The 19,748-nt window shown below is 35.0% G+C and overlaps 1 protein-coding gene across 10 annotated transcripts in view; it reads left to right on the forward strand.

Moving 5' to 3' along the window:
- NR3C2 (nuclear receptor subfamily 3 group C member 2) overlaps positions 1-19,748 on the forward strand; it is a 174,555-nt gene that overhangs the window by 118,374 nt on the left and 36,433 nt on the right. For all 10 annotated transcript variants that reach the window (XM_088132768.1, XM_088132774.1, XM_088132775.1 and 7 more), the window contains 3 exons: positions 6,172-6,288; positions 14,965-15,309; positions 16,807-16,951. In XM_088132768.1, coding sequence (XP_087988894.1) covers positions 6,172-6,288; positions 14,965-15,309; positions 16,807-16,951 — 607 coding nt within the window. The remainder of the gene's footprint in view (positions 1-6,171; positions 6,289-14,964; positions 15,310-16,806; positions 16,952-19,748) is intronic.

Consider the following 19,748-nt stretch of genomic DNA (forward strand, 5'->3'; position numbering starts at 1 on the left):
TTGTTCTAACCAGTTCAAGAGCAGTAAAACAAGGTTATATAATTGACATGTGATGTAGCCTAAAATAGTGAATGCGAACATAGGCTGCTGTTGCCCAGTAGTTGGCAACTGCTAAAAAGGGGAAGTGGAAAGAAAACTCATCAGTTTATAAAAAAGACCTTTTTAAGATTAAAATGCTGTGGTCAATTGAACTTGCTCCCATCCCAGAGACATGCAGCGTGGAAAACATTTTTGTTGTTCTTCAATGATACAGTAACCTTTTAAAAGGTTTTATTAAAGATATTGTCAATAGTATTAATAGTTAACAAATTATTTCATGACTTATTTAACATACAGGTATGTATGTTTTGTTCAAAACACGTAGCTTCTGAAATGCAGGGCCTCAGGTCAAATAACCTTTCCAGCCATCTATTCCTTAGCTGTCATGTTTGGCTTATTAGAGGGCTTGCAAATGTGTGGCAATATAATAGCACATTTGAATGGAGGTGATGCCTTGAAATTTGAATGGAGGTGATGCCTTGAAAGCTTCAGGCAAAGTTTATTTCACAAGCAACTGGGTAAGCAAAAAGGGCAGGAATAGAATTAGATGAATCTGTTCAACAACGGTTAGAATTGTTTCAGTGAGCTAACTTGGGCTACCAAGAGATGCTGCCCTACAGAAAATTGTGTGGGTAAAGTATGCTTCCAGGAGAGGCTTGCTTCTGCTCCCCAGCTGACATTTATCATTGATTTTCCACAGTATATTTTTATTTTATTCTGCCAGGCAAATAATTAAAAGAGCCATTTCAAAAGTGAAATGAAACCCAAAGTAAGTTATGTGAAGTTAATATAGCCAAGAAGCTGTTACTAATGTTTATTTATGAGCATGAAACAAGTTTATGGATGTGAACAAAGAGCCTGGCTTGGGTTCTACAGCATTCTTCTATTGCTTAGCAAAAACAAACAAGCAAACAAAAAGTTGGGGGGGGGTAATTTTCCTGGAGAGAAAAAAATCGCACATGTTCACGTGCGTGCCTCAGCCAAATAGCATCAGAAAAAAATAAATAAATAAATAAAACTGAATACCCATTACAAAATTACTGTAGTACTGACGTTTATAATGTTCTCAATGATTTATGTGATTGTTTTAAATGATTAGGCTGATAAAGGTTGTTAATTACATTAATTTTTTAAATTAATTTCATGATATTTGTGGAGATTTACAAGTCTGGCATAATGATGTCATTCCCAAATAATGCATGTTACATGAGTATGTTTACATAATTTGGAATGATGCAAAGTGCTGAAAATGATGCAATTTGATATTTAACAGACATTCCCTGTTTCTCTGGACTCCCATCACAAATTGGTCCATTAAATAGAGGTGCAATAATCATGAGTTCTGACTTGTCACTGATAACAACTATCTCATAGCAGACTTTGCAGTCATAACACAGGCTACTTAAACAGCTTTTGCACATTTCTTGCATTTCAACATTAAATAAATAGAAAAGACAAAAGAGCAAACCTGTATGATTTCTTCATTATTGTATTGAATACAAAAATGATACCTGTCCCTTCCTTTTGATCAGCAGTAACTGGCCCTGTTATATCTGAAACTGTATCTTTTGATATCCTTGTCTGTGTCTTTAAACTCGGTCCCAAATTTTGAGAATTGTATATCATGAACTACCAGAAAAGACGTATTTGCGTTGTTCATACTGTCTTGGATTTTTCGACATCCAAAAAAATGTAGGGATTTACAGACCCAATGTCCACTATTTATCCTTGATCAATATGTGATTCTGAAAGAAAGCATATCCTCCTCTTTCTAATTTTTAACATTATCTCCATGCTGTCCTTCAGTTGAAAGAGAAAGAGCTGGCAGCTATGCTGGATTTAGTTTAATGACTGCCAATTTTTAATTTTTCTTCTAATTGTTCTATAGCTAAATATTCATTAGTTTCCTCATAAGTTTAATTTGATACCAATAATTATACAATGTTGGCAGTGGGGGATACTTCAATTCATCCTATATTGTTGTCAAAAATCATAACTTGATACACACTATAAAATATGTGTTAAAATATTCTTAGAATATTCTCCAATCAACAAAATGTAAATTTGCCCTATAGAATTGAAGTGCCTCTTAAAGATCTTGTCAGCAGATATATCCATATGACATTTTAAAGGAAGACTTCATCTGGCATATAGCTCCTTATATAGTTTTAAAAGAAGGATCCAGGAAACTTTGTAAAACTTACCATAAAATGTATTTTCAATAAACATTTGACAAAGGCTTCATATGGATGTGTTTAGCCAACAGATGCCTTTGTTCAGTTTAAGGCTCATTATATTTTTTATACTGTAAATATAATGTGAATATGCATTGTATGTGCATTGCGTATGTGTAGTGTGATTTTGTCCAGTGTATCACAGAGACATGCATGCCCAAAATGGAAGTTCAGGCTGATGATTAGCTATTGGCTGAAAAACCAATGAGTTTAGTTTCTGTAAACCGTTCCTTTTCCAACTGGAAACCTGCAGTAAAACAAAAAACTAGCATTATATGGGTTTCCAGCTACATATTTAATACTAAAAAAATCTCTCAAAGATTAAATGATACAGAACATCAGATGGAAGTCAACAGGTTTTTACAGAGCAATGGAACTTGGGTTGTAAAGCGTTCTTGGGAGCCTGCAAAATATTTCAACATTCTTATTTTCCCCAGGCCAAGGAAGGCATTTTCCAGGGTTAAGCACAACATCCTTCAATTTGCACTTTTGCAGGATAGCATCTTAATATCCCAATAGCTGAGCATACCTGACTGTGGGGTCCTGGAGAGATAGAAACAGTTATTGCTTACATATTGTAACTCTATAGGGATGTTCAGAGTGCACACCTTATCCCTCCAGTGTCAATACACAGGAAGAATATATAATTATTATGTGAACCTTGTTCTCTAAGATACAAATTTATTTATCACTTTTACAGTAGCTCAAGCTTGAGTTCTTGCAGTGAAGAGGCAACAGCTGATGCAAGTCTGAACATTGCTTTTTTCCCCTTTTACTTATGCTTGATCGTTTGATTAAAATAAGATTGACTAATCACATTCATGACTATTAAAGCTTTCTGTTTGAATAACATTCTTATGAAAACATACATATGATCATTATGCTAATCATATTGCAACTTCTGCACTCTGTATCAGACTTTCTAAAAAAAAGGGTTACTACGCTCATGCCCTCACATAGTACTTTAAAAACTATTTCAAAATTTTATTTTCTCTTAAAATGTTATCAGAACCTTCCATCTTTGAACATAAAATAGCTCTATATATTGTGAGGAATGTTGGCTTTGTCTGTTCCAGTTTATTGTCTTATTATTTATTTAGACTGTATAACTGTTAAGTTGTAGTGTGATGAAAGAGGTACACTTTTTAAGTTTCTCTACTTCCTCATTACACCCATAATTTGAACATCGCATGCACATACAAAGGGGTGGGGCTTTGATTGTGCATTTGTGATTGTCATCTTAACTTTTTTTTTACCCCCAGTGCATATGCTGCTGGAAGGAAAATAGAGTAGCAAATATAAATGCTAGGCTTACACTTAGGCTTCTAAATTCTTATTGAGGTAATATATCCGATTTAATGTTACAAACATCAAGGTGCAAATGCAGTTGCTTTCCATATTAATCAAATCCAGTTGAGATCCAATCAGAGTATATTCAGAAAGTTGCATCAAGAACGTATTTTCAACAAATTTGACTCCTTTTCTTTGTAGAAAAGCTACAGGGAGCTACAGAAGGACAGACAAATTAGCAAAAATAATCTTTCCTTCTTTTCCATAGAATGCTATGGAACAGTCCTCATTTAGCGACTGCCTCAGACAGTGACCGTTGCAGTTACAACAGTGATGAAAAAGTAACTTTGTAACCAATGCCTACATTTGCAACCTTCTCAGCGTCTCTCTCTCTCTCTTTCTCTCTGTCATGTGTTCACCATTACAGTCAGCTAATATGCATTGCCCTGTGCCTGACCCTTTTTTCCCCCTTTTTCCTCCCCTTGCAGAGTGAAGTGATTGCCTAAACAAGCTATCTTTTCCTGAGCTGCTTTTCTCTGCAGTGCAGGAGAGTCCTAAAAAGCACTAACTGCAAGTTAACAAGCTCAGCTCTGTGACCTTAATTAGTTGCTTATAACTCTCTGGCTGGCTGGCTTACAGCTGCTGCCTGACACTGACAAGACCTTAATCAGTTTCACACTAAAGGCTTTTGTTTGCATCCTAAGTGGCCTGCAGCTTGCAGCCGCAAGTGCACTAGGCAAATAGCTAGTGCTAGCTCATTCCTTTCGATGTGCATTCCCCATTGTGTGCCTACTTACTTTATTGTAAACCCTTCCTCTCCATTGAATGTAAATACAAACATCAATTTCCTTCTTCCTAATTATCCCAGCACTGGGGTGAGCATTCCTAAGGGCAGGGGAGTGGGGAAAAAGGGCTATAACATTTGCCCTTTTACCCGGCTGCCTCACAAGACAAGTTCCAGAAACCTTTCCCATCGTTTGGGCTTACCTGACTGTTTGGGGTCATATCCTTCTGACGCTGTAAAGCAAAGGAAAGCTGAAGTAAAATTGTAAGCACAGTCATAATCATGTGATTTTCACTTAGCGACTACTTTGCTTAATGACTAAGTCGCCAGAACCAATTGCATACAACCTGTACTAACTGACTGTAATGGCAAGCTCATGACTGATAGAGAAATGCTGTAAAGTTTGTAAATGCAGGCATTGGTCGCAGAGTTACTTTTTCATCAGCATCGTAACTGCAAATGGTCACTGTCCAAGGCAGTTGCTCAACAGGGACTACCTGTATGATAATTTGAGCCTGGACATTTGCGCCTGAAGTGAGAACTCTAGGTTGATTTGTTCAATTATCCGTTGGTTTGGTTTCTTGGGTATACATGGTATTCTCAAGATTCTTCTCCAACACCAATGTTCAAAAGCATCTGTACTTTTTCTATTCTGCAAAGTTCAATTTTTACTTCCATAGAGCGTCACAGGGAATCCATTTCTTGGACTATTCTGATTGTTGTATCTTTCATAGGCCTTCTTGGCTGCTGGACCAAGAGCTAGTCTGTGGTATATTTCTCGACTGCTTGTTTATCTATGGCTGATGGTTGAGCCTAAAACGCAAAAGCTATCTACCACTTCATTATCAATTTTAAGGCTGGTTGTTGTACCTGTTGTCATTAGTTTGGTCTTCTTGGTATTTCAATTTTTCACAATGCTGCTTGACTTTCATTACTAGAGCTTGCAGATCGTTTGCATTTTCATCTATCAAAGTCGTATCAACCTTGTGCAAGTTATTTATGTTTTTTTCTCCAACTTTAAAACCATGCCCATTTTCTCCCAATCTCTCAATACATATTTAGCATATAATATAAATAAATAAATAAAACAAGTTGAATAAATAAGGAGAGAGTATAAAGACTTGGCTCACTCATTTGCCAACTTGGAGCCAAATTGTTTCACCCTGTTCTGTGCATACTGTGGCTTCATGACCTGTATATGGGTTTGCATGAGGACAATGAGATGTTCTTGGATTCCCATTTTAATAAACACGTTCCATAGCTTGATATGGTTGACAGACTTGAAGGCTTTTCTATACAATCATGGCTATTCTTATTTAATGCATGCTTCAGCTTCACTTGGTTTTTAACAGGATTTAATGTTTGACTGTCTTTACCATACAAAACTATAGCTTGAACCTTTTATTCCTCTTCAGCCACCTGTATTTGCGATAGTTGCTTCAAGGTAACACACAGTGATCTGAATGAACTTGAGTTTATCGAAGTTCACACCACAATAAATTGTTGAATTTTATGAAATTCCATCAGGAATACTTTACCTAAGAAGTAAATAATGTTTCACCCTTTAGTTTACTCTACTGATTTTAAATATGTGGATATGGGTGTGTTTTATGTTTTATGTTTTTTTTGAATGTGTGTTTTCAAAATTGTTATGAGCAGTTATTTTAAACTGCTCTGGCAGATGTAAAAATAATAAAAGTTATAAAAGTTGGGGGAGGAGTTTTTTTTTCACATTTAGAGCTGTGAATCTGTGTTGTGGATGGTTTATTTACCTGTAAATGGTTAAAATAGAATTTATTATGTTTTGTGTTTTGTTTATTGCAGGGCAGCACAATTATTTATGTGCAGGACGGAATGACTGTATAATTGATAAAATTCGAAGAAAAAACTGCCCAGCTTGCAGATTACAGAAGTGTCTTCAAGCTGGAATGAATTTGGGAGGTAAGTAAATCATGAGTAGATATCAAGTTTTCTTTTTATTTGGCAAAAATATGTTACACCTGATTGTTTTTAAGCCAATATTAGATGGATGATCTTGTAAGCTCTATTCTGAATTACTCTACTGAGAAAGAGACATTTTACAAAAGCTCATAAAATCCTATTGTCATTCTAATTTTTAAAAAAGAAATTATAGTTCAGAATAAGGAAAGTGGGAGTTAGAAGATGACTGTAATTTTAGTGGAGTATCAGACAACTAATTGGATTGAAGTATTGGGATTGGGCACGGTTGGAGGGATTTTTTTCTAGTTTTGTTTTTCGTGGTAGTGCTGTGAGAACATTCCAGTAAAATATCAAAACAGATTTAACCAAAGGAAAGCTATGTGTTATCTGCCAGATTTCCTGCTATTTTACAGCCTAGCAAAAAATTAATTATAGTAAAAATATGGAAAAATGTATAACTTAATTGCATAATTAGGATGACAGTATTTTAATGATATTATTTCATATTTATCCTCTTAACTACAAAGTATAATTTATAGTCACATATCTGTTTAAAAGTGAACTGGAAAACTAAAGTTTTGCACAGAAAAAAAAAAGTTATGAAATTGGAAATCTTCAGAGTACAAAATGCCCCCACTTCTGAATCTTTTCTGTTTGGGCCGTATAATTTTACTCTAGGTATCCCTCAGAAGAGGGGAAGAAAGGAAAAAAGTATGTTGCTCATTAAAAGGAGAGCAGCAGTTGAATCCAGAAGTTTCATCCGAGTGATCAAACTTACATTGTAACGTTGTCGTGCATATGTGCATGAGATATTGTGTCATATATACAAAAGAGGTGGAGTTTGCATCATGCTACATGTTTTCTTAGTTGCTTCCCACAGACCTCCATGAAGGATGGAGAATCAGCAGGATTCTGGTAGCACCTTTCTAACTCACACATTTTATTAAAAGGCCTAACCTTTCATGAACTGCAACTGGCTTCACCAAAAGCTCATGAAAGCTTCTCTCTTTTAATAAAATTTGCTAGTCAGAAAAGGTGCTCCCAGAATCCTGATTTTTTGCCATCATAGATTGACATGGTTCTCTTCCTACATTACCATGAAGAGCAGCTACCCAAATTGATGTAAATACCGACTATATCTGTATTACATGAAATTACACATATTGATTTCATGCGTCTCTTCAACAAAGTTGCATTTGTCTGTTCCTGTGCAATGATATTTCAGTGTAGCACATCACAGGAACAGGTAGACATCTCTCCATTTCTTTGGCAGTTCATTCAGATATCTTTTTCTTTCTTTCTTTCATTTTGCCCCATAGAGTAGCTGATTTTTTCCCCAAATCTATAGTGCTTTCTTCTCAGCTTGTCACTCAAATAATGAAGTTTCTGGAGTGTTTTTTGAGTCTGGCACAAAAACTGCAATGAATAATGCTACTATATCGGTGTTACAGAATTCCAGATGATCACAAGGGCTCTAGTTGACAGCAAATAATTACCATTTTTATATCTCTTTGTGCCACATAACTGTAATCTATATTTTTGCAGCACAGAAATGGTAACTGTAATAGTAAGTGGTTATACAACTGCATATACAACTGTAATACAAGTGAACTTTTGTAAAAGTTTCTTTTAGCTCAAATAACAAAAATATTTTGTTTGCATTTCCTACAAAGTGTGCTTATTATATATCACTCAGACATGAGAAGCTGTAATGGACTTAAGCTATAGTTGGCTGAAATGGGTAGAAGAATAATTATTATTGTAGAATAGAAAAAGAAAACAAGAAAAGTTACTCTTCAGTAACAGAGGACGGAATCAAGGAGTGGAACGAGAGAATCTTGAGGCTAGAATGAAAAATAGGGATTGGTTTCTAGGACTTGTAAAGGTCAGCCAAAGGGAACAGTTGGGTGTGGAAGCAACAAGAGGGAAAGTTGAAAAGAGAATGGACCAGTCTTGGCTCTGGTTGAGACAAAGTTGTTTGAACAAAATTAGCAGGAGAGTTGGCTGACAGTGCATATGCTAGCTAGAGAATACTGTCGGAACATGAAAGTGGGATGAAGGTTGATGTAAAAAAAAATATTTGTTTGTTTTGCTGAGTTGGGATATGATTCTACAATTCAAAAATCTTTGCTTAAATAATTTAAAAGTGTATTTCTAGACATTGGCACAGCATGCTGGTACATAAAATTGGTTACTTTTAGCAATTATTTATATATTTAATTCACATGAATATGAGTCTGATTAATCAGTTGATTTATTTCATCATACAGATTAATTGAATTAAGGCATAATATTATTTCGAGATTTAATGGGTAATGGTGCATGCAAAGATCTACATTTATGTTTAGTTTTCATCAAATAAAATGAGCTTCTATAATGTAAAAGCAGGCTGACATATAGTCAAAGGTTACGTTAATTTTTCATGTTGGTAAAATAATAATAATAAAAATAAATTTTGGAATCATAAAGTTAGAAGGGACCATTTAGGTCACTGAGTCTACTTCCCTGCTCAATGCAGGAATCCAAATGAAAAGGTCTCCGAGAGATGACCCCCTCGCCTCTGCTTGAAGATATCCTCTGAAGGGGAGCCCATCACTTCTCTGGGCAATTGGTTATGCTGTTGAACAGCTCTTACCATTAGGAACTTTTTGGTAACATTTAACAGGAACTTATCTTCCAAGAACTTAAATCTGTTTTGCATGGTCTGCACTCTGGAACAAGAGAAAACAGGCCTTGATCTTCTTTTATGCAACACCCTTTCATATATTTGAAGAGTGCTATTATATCTACCCTCACTTATCTTTTCCTAAGGTGAAGCATACTCAGCTCCTTCAGTTCCTCTTCATAGATCAGCTTCTGCTCCCTTATCATCCCCACTGCTCTTTTCAATTTCTTTGAATCTTTCTTTCTTTTAGAGCATGGTGCTTGGTGCCAATAAACTTTGAGCAAGGTAAAATAAAGTGAAGCAATTATTTCCCAAGATTTGGATTATTATACAACTGCTTGATGAAACCTCAAATTTATTTTTCCTAACCAGTCCATTTCTTGAACCTATCAAGATCATTATGAATTTTATTTCTTACTCCACTATTTCATTTAATTTTTGCAAAGTAGATGAGCAGTCTTTCCACTTCTTCATTCAAGTCATTATTGAAATTATACAGCAATGACCATTAAGCCATTCCATTTGATAGTTCTCTTTATTTGATGAGAATCCATGGAGAAGGGCTTTTAAACTAAATATGTATCCACTTAATTGTCATACCATATGGTTCACAGTTACATAGCTTGCTCATCAGTATGTCATGAAGTACTTCATCAAATGTTTTATTTGTACTATGTCTATAGAAATCACATACTACATTATGAAAGTTGTCTGATTAACAGGTATCTCTACAGTACTGTCCTACCTACCTGTATTCTTCCTTTCTGATTTGGTCCCCTTTCCATTTCTTCTATTTGTCTTCTTTTCAGTGTTTCTATATAGTCACTTTGGGTTCTTTTTTGGTCCTCCATTTTTTTCTCTGCATTGGGATCGTACGTAATTGTGGTTTGACTATTTACTACTATTTCTTTCTTGAGGAACTGTAATGGATCCTGAGTTCTTTTTCCCATTATTTTTTCCTGCTGTGGGGTCCTATTTAACATGGCTCAGAGTTTATTAAAATCTGCTTTACTAAGTCCAAGATACATATTTGATTATGTTTTAGTTTCTTTTAAAATCAAATGTTCCAACATTGCATGGTCTTGCTACTTTCATTTCCTCTGCTAAGTCTTCTTTATGGTTAGTACCAAGTCCAGATTAGCTCATCCTCTTGTGTCTTCCTCTACTTGTCTGGAAGAGAATGTTGTCAGCAGGACCAGTGCAGAATTTGCTGGAAGAACCATCCTTGACTGAGTTTTTCTCCTAACAAATTTTGAGTTAATCAGTGTTTCTCATCGCTACAACATAATGCCTCTTTAAAAGATCTGCAGTTTCTTTTTGGAAGGCATCATTGATATGATCTCCCTGGATAGAAGATGAGAATAGACATGAACAACAATATGGCTTTTATTTGTTCCACTTATTTTAACCCAGATACTCTCTACAGCATTGCCAAATTCATTCTTTGGGCTTTCTGAACAGAATTGGATATTTTTAACATATAGTGGAAATATTTCCTTCTTTCTACTGCTTCAGTTACTTTTGAACAAATTGAATTTTTCAGTTGCTCTATTGCAGTAATCAAAGTCATTACTCTTAGTCTCTATTATATCTATTAAATCATATTTCTCCTTTTGTACTAAGAGTTCAAGCTCATCTTGTTTATTTTTTTTTATTTATTACAACACTTATATACTGACACATTTTATCCCGTTTCCATCATCTGGATAACTCAGCCATAGTCCCAGAAAACAAATCTCTGCTATCAACCCCATTTGCAATGCTTGTCATTTTCAGTATTTTTCCTTTCTTTTTCCAGTCCTTTTCCATGAATTGGAAGAATGGATGAGTGTCATGTCCCAATTCTTTCCAACATTTTCAAAGTTTGCAGTGATACACTTTTAGTTGGTGTTTGAAATATCATTTCTCCCCATATGTATTAACAGGAAAAGATAACTGTCAGTGGACTTGATAAGTCTTGGAAGTTGTTCTGTCACATCCTTGATTTTTACTCTTAGTGGACAAAGTACTTTATGAACTAATAAGTCTGATTTGCATACATTTGGCTCATTTCCTCATAGAAGTAAGTATTTGGTTACAATACCTTTGTTTTCTATTAGGGTATAATTGTATCATCTCTGTCTTGTTTCCCATTCTACACATTTATTTATTTTTCTTAAATACTTAGAACCTGCTTCATCTGCAAAGGCCAGCAAACCGTTTCTGACTTCCTCTAGTGCAAAAAAGCTTGTTTGCTTGTGGACGTTATTCTGATCCACTAAATGATACTCTTGTGTTTGTCTTCTTTGCAGAGGAAACGAACAATTTTTATTGTAAACTTCCTTTGTTTTCATTAATTAACCCTTGTCCTTCCTCAGTAATGTGTGATTTCATTACTTCAACTCAGATAAATTATTTGTTTTGATGGCAATGTTCTTTTTGTAAATACATGATGTATTTAGTTGCATGTGCTTGATAGAAAGACAGACAGACTGAACAGACACATTCTGTCTACCTACCTACCTACCTACCTACCTGAATATTATTGTAGGTTTCATGTTGGAATCTGTAAAATTTGTCTTCAAAAAACAGTGACCACTGATTTAGTTATTTATCTTCAAAGTGGTCATTTAAAATGGATTTCCTCTAGTCTCATGTACTTTGGCTTATAGATATTCTCAGTATTTTTAAATCAAGCAACACCTAAGACAGAGACTGTGCACTGCATAGTAGCTGTAATCTTTAATAGTGAAGTAACAAGGGAATTAGATTTAATACTGACAAGCCATGGAGCCATGTGTTTATTTCTGCATCATTTCTGTTTCTTTGCTGTATTCTCAAAATGGCCCTCTAAATGTCTATAGTAGACTGACAAGGCACTTCTATTTGTGTTCCCAGGCAGCTATTTTTCTAGAGGCAATGTATCTGTATAAATATATAGCCATGATAACAGTAGCTGTTAAAAGCCTTATTCTCTGTGAATCAAAGCAATTCTCCTGTAAGTCCAACAATCATCATACATTCTGCTGTGGAGTGTGACTTTTGTTGTGTGAAAAAGCACTTTCTTTTGTCCATGTAGAGCAGAAACAGGATCAGTTCAAAATGCTTTGCTGCTTAAGGAAAAGGACAAGACAATGCACCTCCCTACCAGCCACAAAAGTTTTAATTCAATTAAGGCTATACTTTTATTTTAATGATTTTCCATTTCCTTTCCCCACAATATCAAGGCCTTCCATGTTGGTTCTTATTTTTTGCAGCATCTCCAGGGATCATTATTCATCATGTCTGACTTCAAAGCTTTTGTCCTTAACTGCTTCTCCATTTCATTAATGTCTTCACTTCACATTCCAAGTTCATATGTCATCAGTTTAATTGTACCCAAACTGATTCTGCAGAAAGTAATGATCTAATAAATAATGAAATGTTTTGGATATTGTCAGTTTTTATCTGTCTTAACTCAGTGACATAATGGACTTTTAACTTTGGCAACTCTGTGGTACTAGCAGTTTTGCATATGCAGTCCATTTCATTGGGTACCAACAGGGCTGCATTGCTAAACAGAAATAGCACACTTCCTGTTTGCAAACAAAGCCACATGATGTCACCACATCATCTTCTCTGTATTTGTACTCTTACCTTTTAAAAATTCCTTCTGTTGTGCTATTGTGTACACGCATAATGGAGACCCACATTAGCACCATCCAGATATAAAATTGGAATGATCAACACAATGAATGTTATGCAGAAATTTATGCTGAATACCCAAATGTCTAGTTGATGTCCTAGGTTGTGGGAACTATTGCTAATGCATGAATGAGGTAAATGTGCCCTGTAAGGCAGCTGTTGTAAAGTTCAAAAATTGAGCTGCTTTACATGTAGCATGATGTGCTAAAGGAGAACTTACTGGTTTTGTGATTACGCCTGTACCTTTCAGAAACCAGTTTAAGCACATCTGGGCCCATTGCAAAAGTTACTGTTTTTAATTAGTACACATAGCAAAAGGTGCATTTTTAATGTTTCTCTTAGAAACATGTTTTGTTATGTGCTTTTACATATTTCTAACCAAAGATATACAACAGACCGTATATATCTTACAATAGCAACACAGAATAACAATCAAGTTTGATTTCAAAGTATTTATACATGAAGTAATCAATTTCTATTTCATAGCTTTAATGCGTAATTATTTTGGTGGTCCTACATTTCTATTAAGTTGTCTTTTAAAGATGAATATGGTAGATCTTTTAAAATTGAGAAATATTAATAATGCATCCATACAGAGCATGATTTGCATATTTCACAAATTCTGACAATAGAAATATATCAGGTCTTGAGAGATAAAATAATTGATTATGCCTTTGTCATAAAATGTTTTGAAATTCTTGTTCTTAATCTCCAGTATGTTACATTAAAAATTCACTGAAGTAATAGAAACTTCATACAGCTTTGTGACTTTCCTGATAGAATTGATGTTCTTTAATGATACAGTTTGCCCTTGTCTGCCTTGGAAAGCAAAATTGTAAAAATTCATTACATTATGAATTTTCACACACTACCTTTTTAGGAGCTTGTGAATAATTTGATTTAGAGGAAGGGAGATAACTTTGTTAGTTTTCCAGTCCAACTAATATATTATTTATTCAATGACAATCAGATTACAGGTCAGTAGGTAAAGAATTGTAGCCTAAATGAAGCATCATATCTTCTACTACAGAAGCATCATTACTATAGAATACTGATTTGCTGTCTAAAAACTTAATAGAAAAAACAATTGTTGAGCTTAGAATGTTGGAAATTTAGTAAAACTGTACAAAGAGAGACATCTTTGTGAAGTGGGGGACATGGAGTCAGAGACCAGCATATATGGAATTTTGCAAAATACAAGAGAGGTTTCTATCTTAAATTCTATCTTGGAATTTAAATATTAAACTTCTTTTCACTATCAGTGACAGTGAACAAGAACAATTTTACAAAATATGCTTTGAATGTTTATGCAAAGTTATTAAGAGATTTGTATTAGATCTGTTATAGCTGTCATTAGTAACACCAAACCAATTAAGCTGCAAGAAAAAAAAACCCTGTTCTTTTCACTGTATCGTGTCTGTCCAGAAAAAAATGCTTCCTTTAGGAAGTTTTTTCTTTAAGGGGAACTTAGAAATGCTTTAATAAATCAGTTTTAAACGTTTCTTCAAATTGATAAAATTAAGATAAATGCATGTCTATGGAGTTTATACCATGAAGAATAGTATGTACAGTAGATAAGAAATTTTTTAAAATTCATAAAATATAAATTTATATGATAGTGCAAAAAAGCATGTTTATTATCTGTGTATCTGGATTATTGTAATTAAGCTGTATTAAGCCACAATACAGACTTGTCTGCCATTCAGGAAAAGAAAAGGCAGTTATGGAAGTGGATTGGTCTGCACTCTACAGTAATATTTTGCAGAACGTGTGAGACTTTGTTTAGGGGAAAAATGGTTGAAAGTTCTTAGTCTGCAACCCGGGTTGCTTACTAATGATATCAGGAAGATAAGGAAAGTCAATTATATAACTAAAATATAACCTTTGGTATCTGTTACTTGAGTTGCTGCACTTAACAGTATTTCTTTTAATCATTTTAAAGGAATCATACAGTGCAATTTCGAAACCAGTGGGGAAAAGGCTTAGTTGGGAATAAAACAAAAGAGTGACAAAAGTATTAAGTGATTCAGTTAATAAAGGGAAACTTTAAATGGCTTATGATGGCAATATGCATTTAAGAAAAAAATCATGCTTTGCTGAATCCATGTGAGTTATATAGCAAGATGTATTTGAGAAATACTGTTATAATTTGCTTTCATCCGTGTGCAATTTACTGCTTCAGAACACATTTTTAAATACTCACTTTCCTGTTTTGTGTTACTGATCTGGTTTTGCCAAGTGCCATTTGTGTTTTACTTAGTGGAAAAAAAAGATGGATAGTTTAGATTCCGGTATTGTGTGCAAACAATTACATTCTTACCCCATTTAATGAATCCTCTCTGCTACAGCCCGGAAGTCGAAAAAGTTGGGCAAGTTAAAAGGAATCCACGAAGAGCCGCCACCGCAGCAGCAGCAGCAGCCACAGCCACCACAAAGCCCAGAAGAGGGGATGACGTATATTGCTCCAGCAAAAGAACCTTCTGTAAACACAGCACTTGTTCCTCACTTATCTGCAGTTTCACCAGCACTTACCCCCTCACCTGCTATGGTTCTAGAGAACATTGAACCTGAAATTGTATATGCGGGTTATGATAGCTCAAAGCCAGATACAGCTGAACACCTGCTCTCCACTTTAAATCGTCTCGCTGGCAAGCAGATGATTCAGGTGGTAAAATGGGCAAAGATCCTCCCAGGTAATGAAACCTTGTAAGACTACCCTTACTTTTAATATAGACATTGTGGGTTTAAGATATGCTTTACTCAAAATAATGTGATAGAACATCTTTTTCATCAAGAATAAGTTCATCAGTTGTCATTAGAAATAATTTGTAGCTTCCCTCCATATAGGTTGGGGCTCCAAAATTCCCCGAATGTTTAGCCAAGGGCATTCTGGGAGGTATAATCTAAAAATATCTGGAGGTTTAAAAAGGATACATTAGTTCATGATGTATGATACTACTTGCATCCCTCAATATAAATATACGCTGAGAGTATTTCCAAAATTCAAGTTAGTATTTGTTTAGAACACATGAAAATATAGCAGTGAACAGGCCCTTCTTAGAATAAAAGAATATAGTGTCTGTCTCTAGAAGATAGGTCTTATATTTTCATGTGTGTTTGAGCATGATCACCAGTTTTCAGGCCTTATCCTGAAATAGAGGTCATAATATTACTAACCTGGGATCTGTTTCAGAAGCCAAAGTTTGCCATGAAATCTGAGAAATAATGGTGTACTGATTTGATATGCGGATCGGGTTTCCCTTACCACTAAAAAACTACGAAGTATTTTCCATACCTAGTTTTAGGAGGTGAAGTAGCAGTGTGCATGAAATAGGAAATGTGGTGTGCGTGCTTTTTTAAAATCCAAATTGAACACATTGTATTTCCTAAATTCTGCTAAATCCTTCTCTGTCAGCTGCAGTTCAGCAGAACTAAAACTCGGAACATTTTGTTTGTTACACTTTTTAGCAAAAACAAATGCAGAGGGGTCTCACATGGCAGAGTAAAGCAAAGCTACTACACCTTTCCACTTTCTTCCCTCCACCATTGTATGGCCAGTCCAACAACCTGCCTTAGTGTCTTTCTTTCCCTTCCTCCCCTTATCCTTCACACAATGCTGCCAATATTTTTGGCTTCAGGTATGGAATTTCCAGTCAGAAACACACTGACTATTTTTATTGCATTTTCTTTTCCTTATTCCAAGAACATTGGTGGTGGCTAAGGGGTAGTATGGAAAGGAAGACACTGAGAAGATCAAGAGAGGATTGATGTTGGATGTTGTGGATAAAACCAAGGGCATCAATAGTGGTTATGGCTTGGGTTCCAGCACCACATATCCAACTGACCTGCCTGCCCCTCCCCATATCTTTTCAGTGCTTTCCCTTTCTTACCTTTCTTTAGTTGTGCTGTATCACCAATCTTCCTAGCTTATTCCTGATCTTCCCCCAAATATGTCTGCCTCAAACATAGGTGTTTCAGTCCAGACACAGAGCACTTCAAATTAATTGTTCCATGCATAGGAGAGTTCACGCAGGGAATGTTTTGCACATCAATAGGATAAAGTTTTTAAATTAGAATTCAGGGTTCCTGACAGGCCTAAGCCTACAAGTGTTTGGTTGTCTCTGTGTGTGGATTAAGGAGTTCTTTTGCTGCTAAAGATTTAGTAATCCTTATTTTCTTTTTCTCTTCAGGATTTAGAAACTTGCCTCTTGAGGACCAAATCACTTTAATACAGTATTCTTGGATGTGTTTATCCTCATTTGCCTTGAGCTGGAGATCATATAGACATACAAACAGCCAGTTTCTTTATTTTGCTCCTGACTTGGTCTTTAATGAGTAAGTTATCCAATAAATACTTGCTTTGTCAAGAAAGTTTATAAAATAAAGCCCTGTTAAAATGTGATACTCATAGGGATGCAAACCTGTGAAAGAATGCAAATACTGGAAAACGAGCATATGGAAGCATCTTTCTCACATGTGTTTTTCTTCCCCTTATATTTAATTTGTATCTGTCATTGTCTGTGCTTCCAAAAGTCCAACATTCAGTTGGCTTTGACAGATAACTAATAGATAACTTAAATAAAAAGAATATTCACTGTGGCTATCTACTTTTATACAACATGAGAATATCTACATTACTATTTTTTTTAAAGCCCATTCAACAGAATAGCTTTTGTTAATAGCATACAGCAGCTCAGTGTATGTTCATGACAATTATAATTACCAATTTTGGAAGATGCCAAAATGTTAATGAAAGATGCCTTCTTTATATTGTACGCACAATAATTGCAAATGCTGTTTATTCCATTGCTGTGAGCTCTTTCCTTTTCTAAATAGAAGCATAAAATCTTGTCTACATTAGCCATGCTTGTACATAAAAACAAAGACTCATGTTCAAAAATACTGCTGAAGCTCACGTGAAGGAACTGGGCTACCTTGGTGAAATTGTTTATTATCTTTTTTTAATGGAACAGCAGCAACAGATGTCATATTGCAAACTACTCTTGAAATTAATTTAGGTTTTTAAACTACTTTTTCTGTTCTAAGGGGTGGAGATAAAAAAAGCAAACAGAGTAAGTTACTCACAGAATATGTTCTTTGGATTCTGGCTATGAAAACAAAATAACACTGAATCTAAAATTAGGAGTTTCTGGTGCAGCCAAACTAGTGGAACATTGGAGATCCATGTCTGTAGATATTGTTATCCCTTTTTTATTATATCTGTCTCACCCCTCCGTCCCCAATTTCCAGTTATTTATTGAGGGGGGAATACTTGGAATGTAATACTAAAGAATGGAGGAATAGGTTATTTTTTACACTATTTCCTGATGTAAATTACTACTTCCAATGCTTATTTGTTCTATTAGAAAACAGTTAGTGATATGCAAAGTCTGGCAGCCCCTCACCCCCTGAACAAACAGTGAGTGGAGAGAATAAGAATTATTTATAGAAAAAGAATGGAGCTAGGAAGGGAGAATTCCTATTCTGTAACAATAGCATTATAGTTCAGTCCTCTTATCCTGTGGTTCCTTTAAAAGAACTTGACATTTTTGCTTCTTGAGCCATAAATCTCCTGCTCTCTTCTGGTTTTATTCATGATATTTCTAATTCTAATGCAGGAATCTATGGTCCTAGAGTTACGTGGGTCCACCTTGGGTGTAAAATCAGTACTCCTTCAAAAGTTGCCATGACATACATACATACATACATACATACATACATACATACAAACATGCATATATTTAAATTTCAGTAAAGTAGATAATTACTTAACGCATGAGAAAATATATTAATTGCACTTGATTGAGATTAATTTTAAGTGAAAATTTTACATTATATTAAATTACATTTAATTTTTTTATCCTTATTCTACCTACTTAAAGCCTAGTATGGGCCTTGCCCTCCAAAAGTTGTGCCCTATTAATTAATAATAAAGTACTTCAATATTTAGATTATTGGAGCTAGGAAGAAGCCTTAGTACCAGAAACTCGGTTTGTTTCTCTGTTGCAGTCTTTTATAAATGTAACAGAGGAACATATTGTCTAGATCAGCCTTTCTCAGCTGAGTTACTGTGGAAATCTATGGTTCCATGAGACATCTCTAGGAGTTCTGCAAAATATTGTGATTGAAAAAAAAATGTTTTTTTGAACTTGTACGCTACATAAAGCTAGCACTAGCAGTGATGGGAATTTTTACATGCTGTGGCTCACCTGCCAGCCTATTGCTTTGCTGCTGTTGTAAACATTGTAGATTGGGAGTGAACTGTATGCAAAGTTTTCATATTTTTCACAATTTTTATGCAGGGATCCCCTGAGACCAGAAAATTATTTCAAAGGTTCCTCTAGGGCAGGGTCCCCAAACTCTTCAGCTCATTGAGCCCTTCATGAAGTTTCAGATTGTTCATTGACCCCCAAACATTTATTATATGAACATTTATTTTAACATAATTTATAGTATGAATAACAACAACAACCACAATATTAATGGATAGTCCCACTGACCCTTAGGGTTGATATTCACCACTTTAGGGAACCCTGCTCTAGGGTAAAAAGTTTGAGAAGGGCCAGTTCAGACAGTTGAAACTTCAGACTAGCTGAATCTGGTCTGATAAAATTAAGATTTGTTTTTCATGTGTTTCAGGATACAGGACACAGAATAATGGATTTAAATTCCAGGAAGGCAAATGCCAACTGAATGTTAGGAAAACCAGAAGAACTTATTTTCTATGTCTGGCATAACATGACCTCTAGAAGTACAAAACAGATTATTTAATTCCCCTTTTTAGTTAAATACTGAGATAATTGACCAATAAAAAATCTTAGAGATTTCCTTCTTTGATGAAAAATGTTTTAACTTTGAATTCATACTGGTAATTATAAGAAAAGGGTCAGAGTCGATCTATAGGAATAGTATTTTTGCAGTAATTAGATATCCAAAACTTGTTAGCTGTTGTCCATTGATCTCTGATTATGTACTCTTTTTATTACATAAAAAAAAAGGATAAGGTCTGGCTCAAGAGGACTAAGGGATGATTTTGGGATGTTTCTGAGTCTAGGTGAGAACTAATTGTTAAGTGGTTAAGGTATTGGATTACCTTAACCACTTAATTGGATTGGATGAGGAAACTCTAGTT

This window comes from Python bivittatus, unplaced genomic scaffold (assembly GCF_059951505.1).
Source record: "Python bivittatus isolate LINGU-HERP-01145 unplaced genomic scaffold, Pbiv_v1 ctg000070_np1212, whole genome shotgun sequence".
NCBI classification, from domain to species: Eukaryota; Metazoa; Chordata; class Lepidosauria; order Squamata; family Pythonidae; genus Python; species Python bivittatus.